The 26062-nt window shown below is 37.2% G+C and overlaps 1 protein-coding gene across 3 annotated transcripts in view; it reads right to left on the bottom strand.

Annotated features, from left to right (window-relative positions):
• Positions 1-22909, bottom strand: part of LRRCC1 (leucine rich repeat and coiled-coil centrosomal protein 1) — a 47388-nt gene extending 24479 nt beyond the window's left edge. Inside the window, exons 1-6 of one of the 3 annotated variants that reach the window (XM_047074086.1) lie at positions 22842-22909; positions 20301-20506; positions 19915-19980; positions 15338-15505; positions 12565-12740; positions 12261-12467 (exon numbers count right to left, since the gene is read on the bottom strand). In XM_047074086.1, the coding sequence (XP_046930042.1) occupies positions 12261-12467; positions 12565-12740; positions 15338-15505; positions 19915-19980; positions 20301-20506; positions 22842-22861 (843 nt within the window). In that variant the 5' untranslated portion in view covers positions 22862-22909. Of the gene's footprint in view, positions 1-1188; positions 1268-12260; positions 12468-12564; positions 12741-15337; positions 15506-19914; positions 19981-20300; positions 20507-22841 lie in introns of those variants that run through there. The other 2 variants (XM_047074088.1, XM_047074087.1) reach the window with 2 other exon arrangements.
• Positions 22910-26062: the final 3153 nt, after the last annotated feature.

Raw genomic sequence — 26062 nt, 5'->3', positions numbered from 1 at the left:
AAGATAGACCATATGCTGGGCTATAAAATAAGTCTCAGTAAATTTAAAGAGTAAAATTATCCAGAATGTTCTCTGACAAAATGGAAGGAAATTAGAAGTTACTAGCAATAAACATGTCTAGGAACCACAAATATTTGAAAATTAAATAAGACAGTTCTAAATAATCCTTGGATGATGGAAGAAATCACAAGAGAAATTAGAAAATACTTACAGCTAGATGATGAAAACAGATGTCTAAAAATTTGTGAAATGTAGCTAACGCAGTGTTTAAAATTTTTTATTGCTTTAAATGTTTAATTAATTTAACTAGACGACTGGTGTAAAATCAGTAATCTAAGCACTTACATTAAGAATTTAAAAAATGGGGAGTTAAGAACGTGGAGTAGTAAGAGGACTCTGGACTTGTCCCCTAAACACAGCTAGATCAACATTAAACCATTCTGAACACCTAGGAAATCGATGTGAGGATTGATAGAACAACCTACATAATTTGAGGGAGAGAACACTGCAGGTACAGCGCAGAGAGGTGAATTGAGGGAGAGAAGGGCTGTGGTACAGCAGAGGGGAAGGAGCCATTTTCACAGAGAGGAGAAAGGCACAGGGTGAGAGAGAGCAGCGTATTGAGTTTGTGCAAGAAGACACTCCCCTGAAAGCAGCTAGAGGGGGAGTGAAAACATGAACAGGGGTCTGCACAAGAAGACTGTTCCCCAAAAGCAATGACAAAGGAAAAAGGAGAAGGTATCACTACTATCCGTTTTTATACACAGCAGTGTCTAAAGTTTCAGAGCTCAGCCTGGCTGGTGCTCTGGCAAAAAAGCAGGGTGGAACACCAGGAGCAGGCAGCAGTGTCCAAGGATCCCCTGGGTCCCCCGGGGAGAAGCAGTTCCCCTGCTTGGAGTGCATTTGGTACAGGTGATAAGCTCTCTCCCCAGGCAAAAGACCTAGTGGGTGCCATCAAGCTACCACATTCACCCATATAAGAACAATGATGTCAGCTGAGGGCAGCAAATCCTGGTGCCAGCTGTGTGTTGTGATTTACCATAAACTGAGCCACTGCCACAGCATGGTGATGCGACTATTTCCAGTGACAAGCTGGCCCTGGCCACAGGATGGTGAGATGCTCCCTCAGATCACTGTGGTTTCAAACCGTGGGGGTCTCTGAAGTGTGGGGTTCCAAAACAGCCTCACCTGAGACAAAACTCTGGAGAGGTGCTTCCTGGTAGGCAGACAGCTAGGACACAGACGGGAAAGGCAGGGAGCTGAGGACACAGGAGGGGAGACTGATCATCCATCTGTGTGGGCACAAACATCCCACTCTGGAGACTAGAGAGCAGAGTGAAGCCATTTTTACCATTAGCCCACCAAGAAGTATCTACCCTAGTGAGATAAACAGCGCCACCAAGTGGAGAACAGAACTGTTAAACCAAGTACCGGCCACCTGTGCCTTCCAGGCACATCTCCACTAGGATTAAGTCCATTCGAGAATCAGAGAAACAGGCCACTCCCCCAGAAGAACACCAATGCCTTCCATGAGCTCAGTCTGCTGATCATAGACTGCTGCAAAATTTCAGCTCCAGGTGATCTAGCTTCGTTTGGGTTTTTTGTTGTTGTTGTTCATTTGCTGTTGTTGCTTCTGTTTTTTTGTTGTTTTTTTTCTTTTATTTCTTGGATGCAGAATGAACAAAATTTATTATTTTTTTAATTTTTAATTTTTTTTCTCTTTTCTTTTTTCCTTCAAGCTTCTCTTAAGCAGACCAAAACAAGCTTAGGCCTACCTTCCTTTATTTGATAGAAATTTAATTTAAAATTTTTATTTCATCCTGTTATTATTATTATTGTTTTTCTTCCTCTAAAATGACAAGACAGAGGAATTTACCTCAAAAGAAAGAACAGGAAGAAATGCCAGCCAGGGATTTAATCAATGTAGACATAAGTAAGATGTCTGAACTAACTATAAGGATACTAGTTGGGTTTGAAAAAAGCATAGAAAACATCAGAGAATCCCTTTCTGCAGAGATAAAAGAACTAAAATCTTGTCAGGCCAAAATTAAAAATGCTATAACCGAGATACAAACCCAAATGAAGGCCACAAAAACAAGGATGGAACAAGGCAGAGGAGCAAATTAGCAATATAGAAGATAAAATTATGGAAAATAATGAAGCTGAAAAGAGGGAAACAAAGGTCAGGGATCACAAAGACTTATAACACAGTGATTTATTAAAATATACAACATTTGTATCATAAGAGTCCCAGAAGATGAAAAGAGAGAAAAAGTGGCAGAAGGTTTACGTGAGCAAATTATAGCTAAAAACTTCCCTAATCTGGGGAAGGACACAGACATTAAAATCCAAAAGCACAGAGAACCTTCATTAAATTCAACAAAAGCCAGGCATTGCCAACACATGTAGTCAAATTCACAAAATCCACTGATAAGGAAAGAATCCTGCAAACAGCAAGGGAAAAAAAGTCCTTAACCTACAAGGGAAGATAGATCAGATTTGCAGAACTGTCCATAGAAACTTGGCAGGTCAGAAAGGAGTGGCAAGATATATTCAATGTGCTGAATGGAAAAATATTCAGCCAAGAATACTGTATCTGGCAAGGCTGTCATTCAAAATACAAAGAGAAATAGTTTCCCAGACAAACAAGAACTAAAGGAATTTGTGACCACTAAATCAACTGTGTAAGAAATTTTAAGGGGAATTCTTTGAGGAAAAAAAAAAAGACCAAAAGCAATGAAGATTAGAAAGGACCAAAGAGCATCACCAGGAACAGGTAACACAATGGCACTAAATTCATATCTTTCAATAATTACTCTGGATGTAAATGGACTACATGCTCCAATCAAAAGACAAAAGGTGCCAGAATGGATAAACAAAACAAGATTCATCTATATGCTACCTAGAAGAGACTCATTTTAGACCTAAAGACACCTGCAGATTCTTTAGGGGAGGATGGAGAACTATCTAGCATGCTAATGAATGTCAAAAGAATGTGGGAGTAGCCCTACTTATATCAGACAAAGTAGATTTTAAAACAAAGACTGTACAGGGGCGCCTGGGTGGCGCAGTCGGTTAAGCGTCCGACTTCAGCCAGGTCACGATCTCGCGGTCCGTGAGTTCGAGCCCCGCGTCGGGCTCTGGGCTGATGGCTCGGAGCCTGGAGCCTGTTTCCGATTCTGTGTCTGCCTCTCTCTCTGCCCCTCCCCTGTTCATGCTCTGTCTCTCTCTGTCCCAAAAATAAATAAACGTTGAAAAAAAAAAAATTTAAAACAAAGACTGTACAAAGAGATGAAGGAGGGCATTATATCATAATTAAGAGGGCTATATTTATGCCCCAACCTGAGAACACCCAAATATATAAAGCAATGAATAACAAACAGAAGGAAACTCATTGATAATAATACAATAATAGTAAGGGACTTTAACACCTCATGTAACAGCAATGAACAGTTCACTTAGGCAGAAAATCAACAAGGAAACAATGGCTTTGAATGACACACCAGACAGGATGGACTTAACAGATATATTCAGAACATTTCTTCCTAAAGCAACAGAATACACATTCCTTTCGAGTGCACATGGAACATTCTCCAGAATAGATCACATACTGGGTCACGAATCAGCCCTCAACAAGTACAAAAAGATCAAGATCGTACCATGCATATTTCTGGAATATAATGCTATGAAACTTGAAGTCAACCACAAGAAAAAATTTGGAAATCCCTCAAATACATGGATGTTAAAGAACATCCTACTAAAGAATGAATGGGTTAACCAGAAAATTAAAGAAATAAAAAAATATATGGAAGCAAATGAAAATAAAAAGATGACTGTCCAAAACCTTTGGGATGCAGCAAAGGAAGTCCTAAGAGGGAATTATATTGCAAATCAGGCCTACCTCAAGAAGCAAGAAAGGTCCCAAACCTAACCTTAAACCTAAAGGAGCTAGAAATGGAACAGCAAATGCAGCCTAAAGCCAGCAGAAGGGAAATAATAAAGATTAGAGGAGAAATAAATGATACAGAAACAAACAAACAGCAACAAAAACAGTAGAGCAGATCAATGAAACTAAGAGTTGGTTCTTTGAAAGAATTAATGACATTGATAAAACCGTAGCCAGACTTACCAAAAAGAAGAGAGAAAGGATCCAAATAGATAAAATCATGAATGGAAGAGATCACAACCAACACCACAGAAATACAATTATAAGAGAATACTATGAAAAATTATATGCCAAAAAAACTGTGCAATCTGGAAAAAATTCCCTGCAAAACAGAAACAGGAAGAAATAGAAAATTTGAACAGACCCATAACCAGCAAAGAAATTGAATCAGTAATCAAAAATCTCCCAACAGGGTGCCTATGGGCATCTGACTCTTGATTTCGGCTCATGTCATGATCTCACGGTTCATGAGTTTGAGCCTCCCCGTCAAGTTCTGCATGGACAGTGTGGAGACTGCTTGGAATTCTGTCTCTCCCTCTCTCCACCTCTCCCCTATCCTCCCTCCCTCCCTCTCTCCCTCAAAATAAATAAGTAACATTAAAAAAAAAAAATCTTCCAACAAACAAGAATCCTGGGCCACATGGCTTCTCAGGCATATTATACCAGACATTTAAAGAAGAGCTAATACCTATTCTCAAACTGTTCCAAGAAATAGAAATAGAAGGAAAACTTCCAAACTCATTCTACATAGCCAGCATTACCTTGATTCCAAAACCTGACAAAGACCCCACGAAAAAGGAGAATTACAGGCCAATATCCCTGATGAGCCTGGATGCAAAAATTCTCAACAAGATACTAGCAAATCAAATTCAACAGTACATTAAAAGAATTATTCACCATGATCAAGTGGGGTTTACTCCTAGGCTGTGGGGCTGGTTCAACATATGTAAATCAATCAATGTGATACACCACATTAATAAAAGAAAGGATAAGAACATATGATTCTGTCAACAGATGCAGGAAAAGTATTTGACAAAATACAGCCACCATTGTTAATAAAAACCATGAACAAAGTAGGGAGAGATGGAACATACCTCAATATCATAAAGACCATATACAAAAGACCCACAGCTAATATCATCCTCAATGGGGAAAAACTAAGAGCCTTTTCCATACAATCAGGAATAAGACAAGGATGTTCACTCTTGGGCACGTGACTGGTTCAACTGGTTAAGCGACCAACTCTTGATTTCAGCTCAGGCCATGATCTCATGATTTGTGGGACTGAGCCCTGCATGTGCTGACAGAATGGGGCCTACTTGGGATTCTTTCTTTCCCTCTCTTTGCCTCTCGCGCTCTCTCTCTCAAAATTAATAAATAAAAATTTTTTTAAAAAGTCCATTTTCACCATTACTAGTTAACATAGTACGGGAAGTCTTAGCCTCAGTAATCAGACAACAAAAAGAAATAAAAGACATCCAAACTGGTAACGAAGAAGTCAAACTTCCATTATTTAAAGGTGACATAATACTCAATGCAGAAAACCCGAAACCCCACTAAAAAGTGCTAGAATACATTAATTCAGCAAAGTCAAAGGATATAAAATCAACATGCAGAAATCTACTGCATTTCTATATACCAATAACGAACAGCAGAAAAAGAAATCAAGAAATTGATCTCATGTGCAATTACACCAAAAACAGGAAGATACCTAGGAATAAGCCTAACTAAAGAGGTAAAAGATCTACAATCTGAAAACTATAAAACACTTATGAAAGAAATAGAAGAGAACATAAAGGAATGGAAAAGCATTCCATGCTCATGAGTTGGAAGAACAAACATTGTTAAAATATCTGTACTACCCAAAGCAATCTACCCACTTAATGCAATCCCTATCTAAATACCACCAGCATTCTTCAGAGCTAGAACAACCCTAAAATTTGTATGGAACCACAAAAGACCCCAAATAACCAAAGCAATCCTGAAAAAGAAAAACAAAACTAAAGGGGTCACAATTCCAGATTTCAAGCTATATTACAAAGCTGTAGTGATGAAGGCAGTATGGTATTGGCACAAGAAGAGACACACAGATCAATGCAACAGAATAGAAAACCCAGAAATAGATCCAGAACTATATGGTCAACTCATCCTTGACGAAGCAGGAAAGAACATCCAATGGAAAAAAGTCTCTTCAACAAATGGTGTTGGGATAACTGGATGGCTACATGCAGAAGAATGAAACTGGACCACTTTCCTTTTTTTCGTTTTTTAATGTTCACTTTCGAAGAGACAGCAAGCAGGGGAGTGGCAGACAGAGAACCACAAGCAGCCTCCGCACTGTCACTGCAAAGCCCAATACAAGGCTTGAACTCAAAAACCATGAGATCATAACCTGAGCCAAAATCAAGAGTAGGACGTCTAACCAACTGAGCCACCCAGGTGCCCATGGACCACTTTCTTACACCATACACATAAATAAGACCTAAATGTGATGAAAGACCTAAATGTGAGACAGGAAACCATTAAAATCCTAGAGGAGAACACAGGCAGCAACCTCTTTGACCTCGGCTACAGCAACTTCTTAGCAGACACATCGCCGAAGGCAAGGGAAAGGAAAGCAAATGTCAACTATTGGGACTTAATCAAGATAAGCTTCTGCACGGCAAAGGAAACAATCAACAAAACTAAAAGGCAGTCTACAGAATTCGAGAAGGTATCTGTGAAAGACAAATCTAATAAAGGGTTAGTATCCAAAATCTGTAAAAAACTTACAAACAACACCCAAATGCAACACCCAAAAACAAATAACCTAGTAAGAAATGGGCAGAAGACATGAATAGACAATTTTCCAAAGACATCCAGGTGGCTAACAGACACATGAAAAGATGCTCAACATCATTCATCATCAGGGAAATACAAATCAAAACCACAGTGAGATACCACCTCACACCTGTCAGAATGGCTAACGTTAACAACTCAAGGCAACAATAGACGTTGGCGAGGATGTGGAGAAAGAGGATCTCTTTTGCATTGCTGGTGGGAATGCAAACCAGTGCAGCCACTCTGGAAAACAGTATAGAGGTTCCTCAAAAAATTAAAAATAGAACTACCCTATGACCCAGCAATTGCACTACTAGGCATTTATCCAAGGGATACAGGTGCGCCGTTTTGAAGGGACACATGCACCCCCATGTTTGTGGCAGCACTATCGACAATAGCCAAAGTATGGAAAGAGCCCAAATGTCCATCGATGGATGAATGGATAAAGAAGATGTGGTATATATATACAATGGAGTATTACTTGGCAATCAAAAAGAATGACATCTTGCCATTTGCAACTACGTGGATGCAACTAGAGGGTATTATGCTAAGTGACGTTAGTCAGAGAAAGACAAAAATCATATGACTTAACTCATATGAGGGCTTTAAGACACAGAACAGATGAACATAAGGGAAGGGAAGCAAAAATAATATAAAAACAAGGAGGGGAACAAAGCATAAGAGACTCTTAAATATGGAGAACAAACAGAGGGTTGCTGGAAGGGGGATGGGCTAAATGGGTAAGGGGCATTAAGGAATCTACTCCTGAAATCACTGTTGCACTATATACTAATTGGGATGTAAATTAAAAAATTAAAAATTAAAAAAAGAAACATCAGGTATTAGGGGGATGCAGAGAAAGGGGAGCTCTCTTATACTGTTGGTGGGAATGCAAACTGGTGCGGCCACGCTGAAGAACAGTATGAAGGTTCCTCAAGAAACTAAAAATAGAACTACTCTACAATCCAGCAATGGGACTATTAGGTATTTACCCAAAGGACACACACACACACGACTCGGATATTTATAGCAGCATTATCAACAATAGCCAAACTATGGAGAGACCAAATGTCTACTGACTAATGAATAGATAAAGAGGTGGTATATATATATTCAATGCAATATTACTCAGACATCAAAAAGAATGAAATCTTGCCATTTGCAACAAGGTGGCTGGAGTTAGAATGTATTATGCTAAGCAAAATAAGTCAATCAGAGAAACGATGAATACCATATGATCTCACTCATTTGTGGAATTTAAGAAACAAAACAGATGAACATATGGAAGGGGGAGAGAAGGGAGGGAAATAAACCACAAGAGAGTCTTAATGACAGAGAACAAACTACGGGTTGACAGAGGGAGGTGGGTGGGAGAGGGCCTAGATGGGTCATGGATACTAATAAGGGAACTTGTGATGAGCATTGAGTGTTGTATGCAGGTGATGAATCACTGAATTCTATTCCTGAAACCAATACTGCACTACGTTAATTAACCAAAATTTAAGTTAAAAAAAAAAGGGAAAAAAAGAGCTGAAAAATGAAGGGTATACTCAAAAGTAAATAGAAGAAATAAAAAAATGTAGGAATCAATAATACAGAAAACAGAAAGCAGATAAAATTAACAAAACTGGGGCACCTGGGTGGCTCAGTTGGTTGAGTGTCTCTTGATTTCAGCTCTGGTCATGGTCTCATGGTTCACAGGATCAAGCCCAGCATCGGGCTCTGGGCTGACAGCGCTGAGCCTGCTTGGGATACTCTGTCTCTCTCTCTGCCCCTTCCTTGCTCGCTCTCTCTCTCTCTCTCAAATAAATAAACTTAAGAAAAACTAACAAAACTGATTTTTGTAAAGAAAAACAAAACCCTTGGTAAACTGACCAAGAAAAAAAAATACATGAAATAAGAGAGAGAGGGAGAGAGAGAGAAGACACAAATCCTCATGCTACAATTAAAGTAAAAAGAAATATTCCTCACGAGCAAATATGTAAAACCCTCATAAAACATTGATTAGAAACTAAATCCAAGAATATACAAAAGGATCCTATATCATAATTAAATGAGGTTTATTTAAAAAATGCAATGTTTGTTTAACACTTGGAAATTAATCAATGTAATTTACACTATTATGTAAAAAAGAAAACCATAAGATCAGAAAAAGCATTTGACAAAAAAATATCAACATCAGAAAACTCAGCAAATTTGGGACAGAAGTAAACTCCTTAATTTGATAAAAGGGCAACTATGAAAAACATAAGACTAACATCATACTGAATTGTGAAATATCGAAGGCTCTCCTAAGATGAGAAACAAGGCGAAAGTGCCCACTCTATTTATCATCAGTATTGCAATGGAGATCCTAGCTCTTGCAACAAAGCAAAAAGGAACAGCATAAAGATCAGAGAAGAAAGAAAACTGTCTCCATATGATCATTTATGTAGAAAATCACCAGGAATATAAAAACAAGTACTAGAACTAATAAGTAAATTTAGCAAGGTCACAGGACCCAAGCGCTATATGTGTGTGTGTGTGTGTGTGTGTGTGTGTGTATAAATATAAATTATATTTCACAAATAAGCAGCAATCATGGGATCTGAAACCACAAAAACTGTTTGATTTGTGATACTGTAAAACATAAAACATTTAGGAATAAATTTAATAAAAGATATGCAAAACTTGTATACTAAAACTACTGCTGAGAGCAATGAAAAAGATCTAAATAATAGAAAGACATATATAGAATGATTTCAAAGTTATGCTGAGTGTGGGGTGCCTGGGTGGCTCAGTGGGTTAAACGATCGACTTCAGATCAGGTCATGATCTCACCATTCTTGAGTTCAAGCCCCATGTTGGGCTCTGTGCTGACAGCTCAGAGGCTGGAGCATGCTTCAGATTCTGTGTCTCTCTCTCTCTTTGCCCCTTCCCTGCTTGTGCTCTGTCTCAGTCTCTCTCTCTCTCTCTCTCTCAAAAATAAATAAACACTAAGAAAAAAAAAAAAGTTATGCTGAGTGAAAGAGACCTTACACAAAAGAGTATATATACTGTATGACTGCATTTATATTAGGTTCTGGAAGAAGCATTCAATAATCTATGATGAAAAAGTGAGAAAAGTGATTGCCTTGGGGGATCAGAAGACAGTGAGAAGGGGTAATGCTGAGCACGGTAATGTTTATCTTCTTAGAAGTTTGGGTAACAGATATATATATACTGTCAATTCAGGGAAAACACACATCTATATTTTACATCAAAAGAGATGATGGTTAAAAAAAATACTGAACTCTATAGTTAGTTATTTTGGGGGAAGTATACCAATGCTTAAGTGTTTTGGGGGAAGTATACCAATACACGTAATTTACTTTGAAATGTGTCATAAGGTACTTTTTCAAAATTTAATTTTTTTTATTTGAAAGAGAGAGAGAGAGAGAGCACACATCCAAGCAAGGGAGAGGGGTAGAAGAGAATCTTAAGCAGGCTCCATGCTCGGCAGGGAGCCCGACGTGGGGCTCGATCCCACACCCCTGGGATCATGACCTGAGCTTAAACCAAGAGTCAGATGCTCAACTGACTGATCCACCCAGGTGCCCCATGTCATAAGACAGTTTGATAAATAAATAAATGGATAGATATATGATGAAATAAGTAAAGTAAAATGTTGGTGGCGGAATCTAGTTGGTGGGTATACTGGTATTCACTAATAAATTCTTTCAAGTTTGCTCTAAATTTGAAAATTTCATCATAAAATGATAGGGAAAAACTAAAAGACAAAAGTCTTCACAGAGAACTCTCAAAATCAGTATAATAATTCTAAGTCCCATAGTTAAAAGTATCATTGTAGTATAACACATTTTCAGTAATTTAATGACTTCACTTATAAATTACTACTTTTGAAATAAGAGTGTATACATCAACTGAAATTAAAATTTTACGTTTACCTTCCACACCAGGTAGGTTAGCAGATAAGAAGTTATTTACCTAATTTTGTTTTTAATATGTGGAGCAATGAGTCATGCTTTTTCCCCCTGTTAGCTAGAGTCCTATTTTTGGTTACAAGGTAGGAAGAACTGTCACCATAACTGAGTAAAAAGCATGATGGTGGAGAGAATACCAGACTGGTTATTAGAGATTTGGGTCTGAAGCTCAATTCTCTTACTAATAAGGATGCTTCAAGTCCCAAGTTTCTTTTTCATAAAATAAGAATGATATGTTAATCCCTATCTACTTGATTGGATTGTTGTGAAAATGAAAGGAGGATGGCATAAGAAAAGCCGCAAAAGTTCACTTCATATTTAAGTTACTCAACTTAAATCTAAGTTCTGACATTGGTAGAAGAGTCAACCATTAGAAAAGATGTACGATGAAATCTGAGGAAATGGAGACGTCTGAAAGCTCAGTGACATGTTATCAACAATATCAAAGAATGTATAGGCTGGCATTGTTGTCCCAGTTCTATTATGATCTACCTATGTGGCCCAAATGAAATCTCTAGAGATTTCTGGCAAACAAAATCCTTACAGCCTTATTAATTCACTGACCTAAGGTAGATCTCTTGTTTACTGAAGCACTGTTAGTATTTTAAGTATGATAACAATTCAGAATTATTAAAAATCTTTTGAACCATAAGTCCATTAGCGTTTTCTACTCCCCACACCCACCTCACTTGGAGGAAAAAATTTTGATTAAAATTTAATTACAAATATCTAGGTCAAACAGACTTTTGACTAATAGCCTCTTTGGGCTGTACCACAGTATTTCTACCATACATCCAGGTAGGGGTTAAGTAATAATCTACTGCATTCTGGGAGGTGTGATATTTAAGAAAACAGCTGCTATTGTAGATCATAGCCAAGAATGCTAGAGCAAGGGTTGGAGACCCGAACAAAAATAAATCTAGGAATTGTAGTTCATCCACATAGTTCAAATATTCTAAAAGCCAGGGTACCAGTAGTAGGGGTAAAAAAAGAATATCTCAGGAAAGTAGAGATTAATCTGGTGAGGGTCTGCTGTAAACAGAAACTGAAGCAGGAACTATGTAAATTCACTTGTCATTCAGCTCTAAGTTCTAGAAGTGGTTCTGATCATTAAACAAGTGAACAAAATAGAGGCAATTAGATAATAGAGGATAATAGATAATAAAGAAATTCACATATCCTGTATGATAATAAACATTGAGTCCAAGAGTTCTGAGGTTATTTAGGGTTGAAATAAAAGGTGGGTGGGTGGAAATAATATGAAGTACAGCAGAACAAAGGAATTACATAATAAACATTTGAAGGACAAAAAGGAAAATGAGTGAAAAAATTGTGTTACCTTTTTCTACTACTACTATTATAAAACTATTATTACAAATCCTATTTCTGCAAAGGAAAAAAATACATACATACCAATATGTTAACTGTAAAGTGTTTCTGGTTGGTTAGCTTGTATGGTATCTTTATTTTACATATTCTTAACTATTTTTTTCAACAAACACACTGCTTAGAAAAATAGGAAAAATAGTTACGTCATTGAGAAGCTGTAAAATTTGATCATCTATTTTCTGAAGTTTCATGTCATTATTAAAATTGTTTTCATGATTAACTTTCTCCGGCTCAGAAGATGGACACACAGATATAAAGGATGTCAAACCAGTATCTGTTGGTGATGCAAACTGATCCAAGGGAACTATCTCATCGATGGGTGGTGTTACCACTGGCATACTATCAATTATCTATGATACAGAAACAAACCAAAATCTTTTAAATTTATATTATTAGTCAAAATTTGAAGTTATCTTTCATATTAAAAAAAAAAAAACAATACCATACCTCATCTTCACTTATATTTAGTGGAGAATCTGAAGAAAATAAGTTATCCAAAAGACCTTCTAAGCACTGTAGGCGTGATGAATTTATTTTTGACAAATTTACTGGCTCACCAAATATGTTCTTGCAATCTAGGATTCTAAGCTGTGGCAACGTCTGGAGCAGAATTGCTCTGTACCCTTGGAAACAACATATTCAAAGTGAAAAGTCAGGCATTAAAAAGTTAGTTATTTCTAGAATACAGTAAATTTATCAGCTACCAGATATATCATCTAAATGATAAAATTAGTCCTGGAATGCAACAAATAAACTTGTAATAAAAGCTCCTTGGTCCTTCTCTAGTATGTAATCATTAAATACAAAACAAACAAACAGTACCCACCACCCATCCCACAAAATCCTCCTGGTGAAGTTCAGAAAGTTAAAAATCACCATTGCTGGATTTATCTTTCAAAAAATTGCTTTAAAGTTATATCTGCATGATACCAGTAACAATTTATTCTTTTTTTTTAACTTGTTTTTTTATTTTTTAAAATTTACATGCAAATTAGTTACCATATAGTACAACAATGATTTCAGGAGTAGATTCCTTAGTGCCCCTTACCCATTTAGCCATCCCTCCTCCCACAACCCCTCCCGTAACCCTCAGTTTGTTCTCCATATTTATAAGTCTCTTATGCTTTGTCCCCCTCCTTGTTTTTATATTATTTTTGTTTCCCTTCCCTTATGTTCATCTGTTTTGTCTCTTAAAGTCTTCATATGAGTGAAGTCCTATGATTTTTGTCTTTCTCTGACTAATTTCACTTAGCATAATACCCTCCAGTTCCATCCACATAGTTGCAAATGGCAAGATGTCATTCTTTTTGATTGCCGAGTAATACTCCATTGTATATATATACCACATCTTCTTTATCCATTCATCCATCAGTGGACATTTGGGCTCTTTCCATACTTTGGCTATTGTTGATAGTGCTGCTATAAACATGGGGGTGCATGTGTCCCTTCAAAACAGCACACCTGTATCCCTTGGATAAATGCCTAGTAGTGCAATTGCTGGGTCGTAGGGTAGTTCTATTTTTAGTTTTTTGAGGAACTTCCATACTGTTTTCCAGAGTGGCTGCACCAGCTTGCATTCCCAAGTAACAGTTTATTCTGAACAGAAAGCCAAACATGTCTTTTATTTGTAATATGATTAGTATAAATATAAATCAGGTAATGTGGGTAACAACCAGAAATCCAGAATTTTGCTAATGAAGCCTCAAGCATTAGTACAATTAAACATCCCCAACTGTCCCCCTTAAATTACATATAACTAAGATTAAGATAGGCAATGTATCAACTATTCAAGAATATGTTTATTTTCGCTAAGTACAATTAAATATGAGAAATCTGATAAATCACCATTAATTTGTGTTTCGGCTAAAAGAAACACTTTAATTTTACTTAACCATAATTTTAAACAAAGGGCAATGAAATGGTTGGAAAAACTCCAAAATAAAGAAGGAGGTCTGGCAAATTAATACTAGAAATTTTGAAGGGAAATTAAGTAATTTTAGTAATAAGTATCCCTTCAATTCTAGGGGGATGGCAATCATGTTATAATACCTCGTCAAATAAAGTGAAAAACAAAGGTTCAAACTGTAGGAACTAGAGACTCTTAAGACAAACTGTTAAGAAAAAATCCAACTTGGGTAAGTAGAGAAAAAATAAAGTTGTTTTAGCAATAAGGTTTTCTTTCAAGAAAAGAAAACTGAAGTTCACTATCCTGATTGTTAGGAAGACTATATCATATCGCCTGAGGAAAACAGTTCATCTCAAATCTATTATATTCTTGTCTGAAGTAAAATTATCAAAACAGGTTTCCATTCTGGGAAAAGCCTTCATACAGTTGCATATTAATAACAGAATGGAGCCAACTCTATAGCCAACTTCTACCCAAACAGATCTTTAGAATATATATTCATATTCTACATTTGTCATCTTATTGCTTGGTTAAGCAACTTGAGATTAGTGAGTTCTATAAACTGCAGTCTGGTCTGCTTTGTATTTGCCAGCTTTCAGGGATTCTGAATTAGCTCAAATGGCATTTCAGCAGTGTCTTCTATATATCATATTCAGTTTAAGCTTTCTTTCTTACAAAAATCATTTATTTATTAATTATTTAACACATTCACAGATAAAATTTAAAAAGTATACAGGAAAAAATTTTCCTAACATTTCCTGATTTGCAGCTACCCTTTCCACTATTTCTGCATTTCCTGACCTCCAGCTACTTAATACCGGAGTTAGGCATTGTTACCAGTTTTTGGTGTAGCCTTCTAAATATTTTACATATATACTCAGCAAATACACACGTTACCCTTTGCATACAAATGGCAACCTATTATTTGCAATGTTTTGTAATCGGCTTGCTTTTCTTTCTCTTAACAGTGTATCTTGGAGATAAGTGCATACCAGTAGCTAAAGATTCTGTTTTTTATTTTTTTATGCCTGCACAGCATTATACTGTAAGAATATAACGTAACATAATTTAATTTTGAGGCATTCACTTATCAAGCATAAAGCTGTCTATATAGAATTACTTATCTGTTCATCCTGTGTTCTTTTAATGGCAATTTGTCTTAAAAATTATTTGCGATTATGGTTTTTTCCAAACATGTACTAAAAAGTTGCAAATCTTAAGACAAATAAAAGGAGGTCATCAACACCAGTTGCTGCAAATAAAGGATCTTTGAATATTAACTATTACAAAAAGTATTAAATTAATTGCTCATACCTGGTACACGACAGACAGGGTTATCTTCTCCATTTGTCTCCAAAATGAGATTAGTCAAGAAGTGCAATCCTACCATACACTGAAGTAAGTGATGGATACTATCTATACAATTACTATGTAAGTCAATATATCTGAGTTTATGTTTAATTCCATGAAGGGGGATCAAACCTGGAGTACGGGGGGAAAAAAAACAAATTTTTTGATACCATCAAAGTCATTTTTCCAAGAACTAATTAAAAAATAATTTTTACATGGGTTAGATTTCGAGACAAAGGAGCAGCATTAATAAGACTCTGCATATAGCTACAGCTAATAAATAAGGTATCCGTAAAGTCAATTTCTGTTTTGAAGGAACACAGGTTTAGCATCTCTTTGAGGCCCTAGCCTGGAGGTCTCTGGTTTTCTTCAAACACAACAATGTACCTCCCAAGGCCAATGTTATGTACTTATATGAGAAGCATAAAGGCATGACTTAAGGCTCTCGATCAATACATATTTTTGATTAGTAGACATAAGCAAGCACTGCAATATCCTTCAATTTTGTTGGTTTGAGCATAAAATACAAATAGCACCCATTTAATTTCGTTCCCTGGTACTAATTCTTACATGAGTGCACCTAGAGTATGGTAATGTTAGGAACTAGGTTTGCAGCAGAGGCGACTGCTGCCTGGTACCATTCTCATTGACCAGCCTCGGACTTGAGCTGCAGCTGTGATGAATGAGGCCATGTACACTGCCAGTGTCTCCCTGGAGCACTTCATGTTTCTCTTTTCTTGCCTCAGAGCTCCCTTCAAAATGGAGCTTTTGGGCAAAGGTGCAGCCTGGAAATGTAAGGGAGTTAAAACCTCCAGGGATATTCTCAACAGAAGGGGGACTGTCAGTGAATGAATGCCCTAGTCTCCCTTCTTTTGGAAAGACCATTCAGAGATGTACTCTATATTGTTCCTCCTGAGGTCTTATATACAATTTTGCTTGGTTTAGTACTCTCCATATATAGATTCAACTTTACCCACCTTTTTTTTTTTCCTTCAATTTCTTCAACCTGACTGGTATACTCTTCTCCATCTTTACTGGGCTAACTTCTACTTCTGTTTCTTACAGGGCTGCCTCTTCTTTTGTTCACAGTCCTCATCACTAACTTCAACTCATCCCTCATGTCCTCAGAAAAGTCTTCTCTGACAACTCTCTACAAGATCAGATTTTCTGTCATGCGTTCTTGTAAGTACTCAGCATTTCTTCGTAATTTCCTGTGACGTTTCTAAGTCCTTGTTCCACGTTACTGGTTCTTCCTCTCATGTTTTAACTTTATGTTCCTCTTACTTTTCAATTTTAAAGGCTCATTCCTGGTCTGCCTTTTCTATTCATATGCTATCCAGGATGTCCTACAGTTTCATGGTTACAAATACCATTGATGTGCCAAATCTACAACTCCAACTATGATTCCCAATCTCTAAACTGCACGTTATACAAATACATAAACACATATGTCTAATAGGGTTCTCAAATTTAAGACAGAATCCTTATGTCTCACCCCCTCAACTCTAGTTTTTCCCTCAATCTTTCCCACATAGTACCATCATCTGCCTGTAACTACAGAAAAAACTCACAGCTAATTACCTTTGATTCCTTTTTTCTTCATTTCCTTATCTCAATCCATCAGCAAATCCTATGAACTCTACCCCCAAAATATATCCATTTGCTCCTCTACACTATTTCCACCTTAGTCCAAGTCTCTCCTAACCAATCACTTGACTTCCACTCCTATCCTTCTAACATTCATTCTTACTCAGCAACCAAAGTGATCCTTTAAAAACACGTATATATCACTTACTTGTTTAAAGCCCTCCTATGGCTTCCTATTGCACCTAGAATAATATGCAAACTTTTACCCTGAGTATGAAGCTGTGATCTGGCCTTTGCCTACTTTCTCATCTCTTTTCTTAGCACATTAACCCCTCATTACTATGCTCTAGCACATTACCCTTCTTTCTGTTCTCTTATCAGGACAGGCTTGAAGGTGAGGGGCCTTACTGTTTTTGCATGCTCTTATATAAAGTGCCTTTATTTATTGAACACATAAAATATTATCATTCTAAGAATTATCCATTAGAACTTACATGGTTCCCTATATTTTCTTCATACTCCTTCTTACAATCTGATATGAAGTCACTAAAACACACCCTTTTTAGGTGAATCAATGTATTCTAACAAGCATATACAGTTGTATAACCACTACTATAATAAGACGCAGAACATTTCCATCCCTCCAATCAACATGTCTCTGTTCCCATTTTCAACCCCTGGCAACTAATGATCTAATTTCTGCCACTAAAACTTGCCTTTGTCAGAATGCCATATAAATGAAATCATACAGTGCAACCTTCTGTGTCTTACTCCCTGCACTTAGCCTATTTCTTTTTAGATTTATCCATATGACTGCATGTATCAATAGTTCATTCCTTTTTGCTCCCAAGCATATTCCATCATGTGGATGAATCACAATTTGTTTATTATTTGTTTACTGTTTACTAAGTGGTAAACGTATAGATTGTTTCCAGTTTGGGGAGATTATAAAGAATCATATAAACATCATTATATAAACAGCTATATAATCATATAAACATTCATGTACAGGGTTTTGAATAGACATGTTTTCATTTCTCTTAGGTAAATACCTAGAAGGACTGCATGATTATATGGTGAGTGTTATGTTTTAAGATTATAAGAAACCTTCAAACTGTTTTCCAAAATAGTTGTATCATTTCAGTTCTCCCCACAGTGTATGCAAGTTCTAGCTGCTATACAATCTCACCAGTCTTTTGTACTGTAAGTTTTTAAAACTATCTATTCTAGCAGGTATGAAGTAGATCTGATTACAATTGTAATTTGCATTTTCTTAATCACTAAGGATGCTAAATATATACATATATTTTTCATGTGCTTATTTGCCATTTGGATATCCTCTTGGGGAAGCGTCTGCTCAAATCTTTTGCTTATTTTCAAGGGGTTGACATAATCATATTTTTTGTTTTTCTTCCTCACTACAATGTAAGCCCTATGACCAGAACCTAATCTATTTGTTGTTGTTGTTTTTCATCACTATAGAACAGTATGTGATACAGTGATCTTCAATAAATATTTGTTGAGTGAATGAATGAGCAAATCTTATCCAAGAGTCACATTCTTCAGATAAGGAAACTGCATCTAAATAGTAATAATATACTTTGCTCAACAGCATGTAGCAGTGACAAAGCTAGGATTAATACTCAATTCTAATATTTTCACATCTTTGGGAAAAAACGTTTATTTTTTAATTTTTTTTTTTTTGGAGAGAGAAAAAGAGAGAGCAAGCAGGAGAGAGGGGCAGTGGGAGAGAAAGAGGGAATCTCAAGTAGGCTTCATGCCCAACCCAGGGTTCTATCTCAAGACCCTGGGATCATGACCTGAGGTGAAATCAAGAGTGGGATGTTCAACTGACTGAGCCATTCAGGCATCCCAGGGAAAAAAGGTTTTAAAAAATTAAAGTATTCTTGAGGCACCTGGGTGGCCCAGTTGGTTAATTGTCCAGCTTCAGGTCAGGTCATGACACAGTTCGTGGGTTTGAGCCATGTATCAGGCTCTGTGCTGACAGTGCAGAGCCTGGAGCCTGCTTCGGATTTTCTGTCTCCCTCTCTCCCTGCCCCTCCCCTACTTGTACTCAGTCTCTCTCTCTCTCTTTCAAAAATAAATAAACATTAAAAAATTAAAATATTCTTGCCATTCCAGCTTAATGGTAGGGTTCTCTTTAATTTTCTGTATATGAAATACCTGGCATAGGGCAGTATTTTTGTAGTACTGGGAGAAAAATAAACACATGAATAAAATTGTTTCAAATACTGATAGAATTGTGAAGATAATTAGAAGAAATCTGCCAGTTCTAACAGATAATTCTAAGAATAATCATGAAACTTTGTTCATTTTATCAGTGTATCACTTTACTCAATTAAAAGTAGGTAACAATGTTTAACTTTGTAGACATGCTAAAAGTCAAAAAGAAAAAAATTTATTTGATCTTCAATTCGCAATAGCCTTTAGAATGCTGTATACCCATATGGTCCAATATCTTAGCACTAGCCGCATATGGCTTTTTAAAATTAAGTTAAAATTAAATTGCAAATTTAGTTCCTCACTGCACTAGCCACATTTTAAGTGCTCCAAAAGGATACATCTGGCTATTAGTTGTCATACCACACAGCACAAATATATAATATTTTCATCATTGTAAAAAGTTCTATTATAACTATTCTTCATTATATGATAGTATATTACTTATTTATGATTAAAACATTATTATTCTCCCAAAGTAAGTCTTTCCCATCCAAGTTTTTTCTGTTGCCGAGCACCCTAGTTTATGTTCCTATTTTTTATTTTAGCTGTAGCTTTGGCACCAAAAAAAAGAATTATGACTGAAGTACACTCTCTAAATGATATTTTGGTCAAAAATGGGATTATTCAGTTTTCAGCATGCTGAGCTCAGCCTAATTCATCACATGTAGCAAACATTCAGCATTATAGAAAATATAAGATTATCTACTTACCACTAAGATCATTGATGTGGTTATAAGATAAATTCAATCTAGTCAGATTAATTAGTGTTTCAAGTCCTAAAATAAAATAAAATAAAATAAAATAAAATAAAATAAAATAAAGCCTTTATAGAATTAAAATAATTATTTAGAGCTACACAGTATTGCTATTTCAGACAGTTTGAAGCAAATCCAGTCAGATAGCAGTGAAATCAATTTTATTGGCATTTTACAAAATACTTAAAAAACTGATAACTTTTCTTGAAGAAAACTCTTTATGTAGTAAAAGTTAGGCTCAGTTTTCAAAGGTTTATATTTTATTCCATTCTTTTGGGAAGAAGAAAAGCATTTAAATCATCTTTCTTATGCAAAGTATCACATGAAAATCACTTACAAACCTTCTATTCTTGTGATCATATTGCAGGACAAATTTAAAGTGCATAGTTTTGTCAGTGTATTTAGCCCTTCAATTTGAGTTATTTGATTAGATGACAGATCTAAGTGTTGTAAATTCCAAACATGATCAATGGCTTCAATTTTTGAGATGTTATTGCAATGAAGATTGATGGCATGAAGGGTTGAATCTAAAGATAACTCTGATATGCTACAAGAGAAAATATATGTTATCAAAAATAATTAAGGAACAGATTTTAAAATCATGACCAAATAATTAAAATCAACCAAATACCATGTAGATGATAAGTATGTGCTCTACTCATTCTATAATGAAATCCTTCCTACTTATGGTAACATTTTAATATCTCATAAGGTACAGTGCTTCTGACCACTAATCAGTATTTTGGACCATAGAGATAAACAAGAAATCCATTCAACAGAGGCAAGTGACCCTAGGCATTTCTAGCTTCTACATACATCAGCATATAATGAAGGCTGTAATTGTAAAGGCCCTGGAATCATAATACCCCAGTTCAAATCTGCATTCTACCATTTTCTTTTGCTAAATTACTTAAGTGAGTTAACCTCTCTAACCCTCAGTTTCTTCATTTCATTTAACCCTCACAACAATTCTCAGCAACCAGTATTGCGAGAATACTGAATATCCTCAGTATTGAGATACTGAATAAAGATACTGAAGTTTGCAGATATTAAATAAGTTGTCCAAGTTCCTATAGTTATTACCTGAGGCAGTATAAATCCAGATCTGGCACTGGAGTTTAAAATCTTGCCTTATTTACCATTTGCGACAGCTATTTAACCAAGAAAGTAGTTGGTTTCAAAAGAAACCATTAGTTATTGCTATCTGTAGTGAAAGTCTATTTCTAGTGCTATTTCTAGTGAAGTCCATCCTCCCTTCTATAAATTTGGAATGCACCTTCTCTAAATAGAACTCATCTCTTCATTCTCTCAATTACTGCCATTTATTACCAGAACCTTTCCTGAAGATAGTAATTCCAGGAATAAAAACTACAGTGCACATAGTTCAGAGATGCTGGGTGGAGGAACAGTTGGGAATAGGAACACACAATGTTACAGGCATCTGTTCTATGTTCTGTAGCAGCTACCATAGAGGAAACCTAACTGGTGAAAGTTCAGGTTTAGTACTCAGGGAGTAAAATAAAAAACAAGGGATTCTGGTGTGCTTCCAAATTAGCATCAAGAATTTCAAATTCAAAATTAAAACACAAAAACACTTTAAATATGCCATAAGATCATTCAGCTCCTCCCTTAGAATTCAGACTGAAGCACCTAATAACTTGTGGCAGAAAATTAGCTACTGTCATTTACTGAGGTATCATTTAGTGCCAGGCCTTATGCTATTAACACATGCTCATAATGATGTACGTTTATTTTCTGACACATTTTAGTTTTTGGAAATTAGTCCTTTGCAGATAATGTGGTACAGGAGAAAAAGCAGACCCTGAAATTAGACAGAAATAGGGTTTAAATTTGAACTTAACCACTCACAAGCTGCGTGAAGCTGAAGAGCTGTTTAGATCCTTTGAGCCTCCTGTCACTTATAAAATTGCCCTCTTGCAGAATAATTGTGAGGATTAGTGATAACGTATATAATATGTACACATAAATGGCATCCAGTAAATAACAGCTATTATTAAATATAAATGTAAATATTCCTTTAAAAAACATCTCCTTGGGGTCTTGTAGCAAATTTTAGATCAGAATCCAGAACAAGATGGTTTAATTATCAGCAGCAAGGTTCTGCATATGGCAGGGCATGCCACAAAGGAACAGCATGTGCAAAAGCACAGAGAAGCCTACTATGGAACTAACTGCCAGTAGCGCAGTATGGCTAATCATAGAGTAAAATGAAGAAATGGTTAAGAGGGGAGACCGAAAAGGTAGGCAAGGACCAGTCAGTAAAGCAGAACGAAGAACTTAGTATGTCATACATAAACTTGGGCTACATGAAAGAGGGAAACGACTAGCTAAATATGATGTTTAGTACTTTCAAAAAGTATATGGATATAGATATCATAGTGTTCTGCAAAGGAGAAATTAGAATGCAGGTGTAGAGAATTGAGGCAAAACTAATGAAGAGCAGTAAAACTTCGCTCCACAGCTGCTAGAGATACCACAGTGCCACTTTTTGTCAAAGTAAGAGGAGCAGAAAAGACAAGACAGAACCGGAGAATGCTAACAATTACAGAGCAAGTAAAAAAAGAATAATTAGAAAAACAAGGAGAACCAGTAAAGGAGGGAGGACGGTTAAAGGCTGGTAGAGTCAGGTCGCAGGGCAGTTTCCAGGTTGCTCAGAAGTCCAAGTAGAAAGGAATAAGGACAATTCGTGGGACGAGGTACTTCAGAGCAATTCTGCAGCTCTAAGGCGGGAGAAAGCCGGACAGCATTTGTGTGTGGTCTGGGTAAAGCTGTGCCGCCTCCGCTGCACCGAGGCAGCCACCTACCCACAACTGCCGTCCGAGGAATGCGCAGGCTGCTTCTGGCTGAGCAGCACCCTTTACCTTCGCAGGCCTTTGTCCATGAAGCACAAGTCCCCGCAGCTGCTGTCGCCGTCCCCATTTTCAACTTCCGCCTCCACCGGCGCCTCCATGGAACCGGCGACGGGAACCTTGATCTTAACCGGCGCCCAGAGCTGGGTCGGAGAGCCCGGAACACGCCTCCTTGGTGAGCGGAAGTCCAGCCCGAGAGGGCGGGGCGATGATCCCCCCACCCGCCCGTCTTCCAACCGACAGCCGGGCACTTTCCCGCCCTTACGGTGCCGCAAAGCGGGAAACCTGATTTTCTTCCCCAAGGGCTTCCCTCCCTTTTACGGTATCTAGGGCGCAACTCTCGAGACTTGCCGTAAAGGGAAACATCATTCCTCGTGGTAGCTGTTGGGGAAAGAATGAGTTTTTCCTTTGAAGCTGTTCTGTATGATTTTTGCGTTTTAGGTGACTGACTTCTGAAGCCGATTTGATAGCAGTTTGACTTTACAGAACTAAGTTAGTTGTTCCCCCACTGGCCATTGCACCTACTGTTGTTGATTCAGTCAGTAAACATTTATGGGATGCCTTTACATATGCCAGGCAAATACTTACCTGTGCCATGAGGAATAAGTTGAAACCCATTCTCGTTCCTGGAAGCATTCACAGTTCAATGGAGAAAACAATTGACGTGCAACAGGGTGAGTGCTAGGAATAGCACTGGAACATTTGTGCAAAATGTATAGAGATGTGGGTAGTGGGAAAGTTTTCTAAACAGTTATTGATGACTGAGCAGAGGCTTACTAGGTCAAAGGGAATTCTGGAAATGAATGGCATTTCAGGTAGCAAAACAATACCAGAAGGTCAAAGAGGCCACCTGGTAGGCTTGCTCTCTAACTCATGGGAATATATAAAAATGGAGACAAAAGGTATGTCAGCTCTGAACCTGTCACTGTCTTGAACTAAAATCTTTGGTGGTCCCTCATTAGCAGTCAAATAAAAGCCTAACTTTCTAATCTAATATTGAAGATATTTCCAGTCTTAAATGTTAATCGGTCTCCTACTGTTTAGCTATACCTATCACGTTCTAAAATTTGTAGCCACCATTCACTATTTCCTGTTAATCATGTGCTTTGTCATATGTCTGCAGCTCTTTCTAACCAGAAATGGAGGTAGAATCTCTTTAACGGTTCCTCGATTCTGGGCTTGCTTTTGCCTTTTTTTGGAGGGGGGCAATGCATTTAATTCTAGTGCCGGGCAGAAACAAGTTACTCTAGCTAAGGACACACAGCACACAGATACATACATGAGCCCAGAAGTGCTTAGCTGAACCCATCCCAAATTGCAAAATAACAGAAATGGTAGTTAAATAAAGTGTTTTGTATTAAGCCAGTAAATTCCAGAAATGTGTTATGTAGGGTTAGATGATTGATAAGTCACTAATCTCTGAATATCCGTTAAAATACAGATTTTCAATGGGGATGAGTATTATATAGTCTTATCTAATACAAATAACTGATGTAAGAAACAAATTATGTTATGGGTGCCTGGGTGGCTCAGTTGGTTAAGTGTCCGACTTTGGCTCAGGTCATGATCTCACAGTTGTGGAAGTCATGGTTGTGGGTTTGAGCCCTGGGAGGGGTTCTGTGCTCACAGTTCAGAGCCTGGAGCCTACTAACTATCCTGTGTCTCCCCTTCTCTCTGCCCCTCTCCCACTCACGCTCTGTGTCTCAAAAATGAATAAGCATTAAAAAAAATTTAAAAAGAAATAAATTATGTTGTAATGGTATTAAATGTATTGGATCTTTCCTCCAAAATCATGGACATTATAATTAATTAATATATTGATTATGGTCACTGGAGTTAAAAAATCTTAGCACTTAAGAATTGACTTTTTTTTTATAAATTTTTTTTAACGTTTATTTATTTTTGAGACAGAGAGAGAGAGAGCATGAACAGGGGAGGGTCAGAGAAAGAGGGAGACACAGAATCTGAAGCAGGCTCCAGGCTCCAAGCTGTCAGCACAGAACCCGACGCAGGGCTCGAACCCACAGACCGTGAGATCATGACCTGAGCCGAAATTGGACGCTTAACTGACTGAGCCACCCAGGCGCCCCAAGAATTGACTTTTTAGGGGCATCTGGGTGGCTCAGTCAGTTTAAGCCTCCAACTTGATTTCAGTTCAGGTTGTGATCTTAGGGTCATGAGAGTGAGCCCTGCCTTTGCTCTGCCCTGGGCATGGAGACTCCTTAAGATTCTCTCTCCCTCCCTCTGGCCCACTCCGCTAGAGCACTTCTGCACGTGTGTGCTCTCTCTCAGTAAAAAAGAATTGACTTTTTAAAATGATAATTTGATGAACTACTTCTATCGTTTGGTTGTTGTTGTTGTTGTTGTTGTTGTTTAGCACAAATGCTTAGAAACTGCAGTTTTGCTTTGAAATTCTTTATGTGCAGACCAAAATTTGTTAACTAAGTTTCTATAGGAGACCTAAGTTCTAAATTTCAAAGAGCCTATCATTAATATTCTAAATAATATGTAATTAACACTTTTCAATTACTGTAGTCTGTAGTTTTGTATTTTTAAATGGCACTTCAGTTTGTTTTGGACTTGCTTTACATGCTGTCTATAAAGTATTCATGGGGTGGGTGCAAAATGGGCAATATATTTGGAGTCAGTCTTATCAGTGTGAGATCAAGATGGGATAGGCAGTCAGACTGGGCATCAAGGTAGCATTGTGAGGGAGACAGAATGAATACTGTCTACTCTGGGAATATTTATTTAGAAAGGCTGATGTGGGGAGAAGGTGTGTGCAAGTGACAAAGCAAGAGGTGAGAATAGAAAGTTAGGCTTGACTCAGATCTTGGAGAACCTGCAACAGTTTGTTTATAAGTTGGCATTTGGTAAAGGAAGGTAGTGATGGATTGATGGCGTGTTGGTTGCAGCAGCTGTCAGAGTGAGGTTGGGAGGAGATGCAAGAACACAAGATAGCAGAGTATTTAAGCAGGAGGGTGACAGGACTAGATTTGTGTTTTATAACATTATCTCTAGAGACTGAGTGGAGGTGGTTTGGAGGGAGATTAAAAGTAACTATATAAATTAGGAGGTTGTTGCAGTAAACTGAGTGAGAAAAATGAAGGCCTGGACAAGGGAAGGAATGATGAGGCGAGAACACCTGAGGAGATGTTAGTAAGTTAGATTTTATAAGTTTTGTTTACTGATTTGGATGTGGGGTATAAGGCAACTATGGTTTTTTCTCCTTT

Source organism: Lynx rufus, unplaced genomic scaffold (genome assembly GCF_022079265.1).
Source record: "Lynx rufus isolate CCGP_SWC_20201006 ecotype Redwood Valley unplaced genomic scaffold, mLynRuf1.p SCAF_12, whole genome shotgun sequence".
Taxonomy (NCBI): Eukaryota; Metazoa; Chordata; class Mammalia; order Carnivora; family Felidae; genus Lynx; species Lynx rufus.
This window is presented reverse-complemented; position numbering and strand designations above follow the sequence as displayed.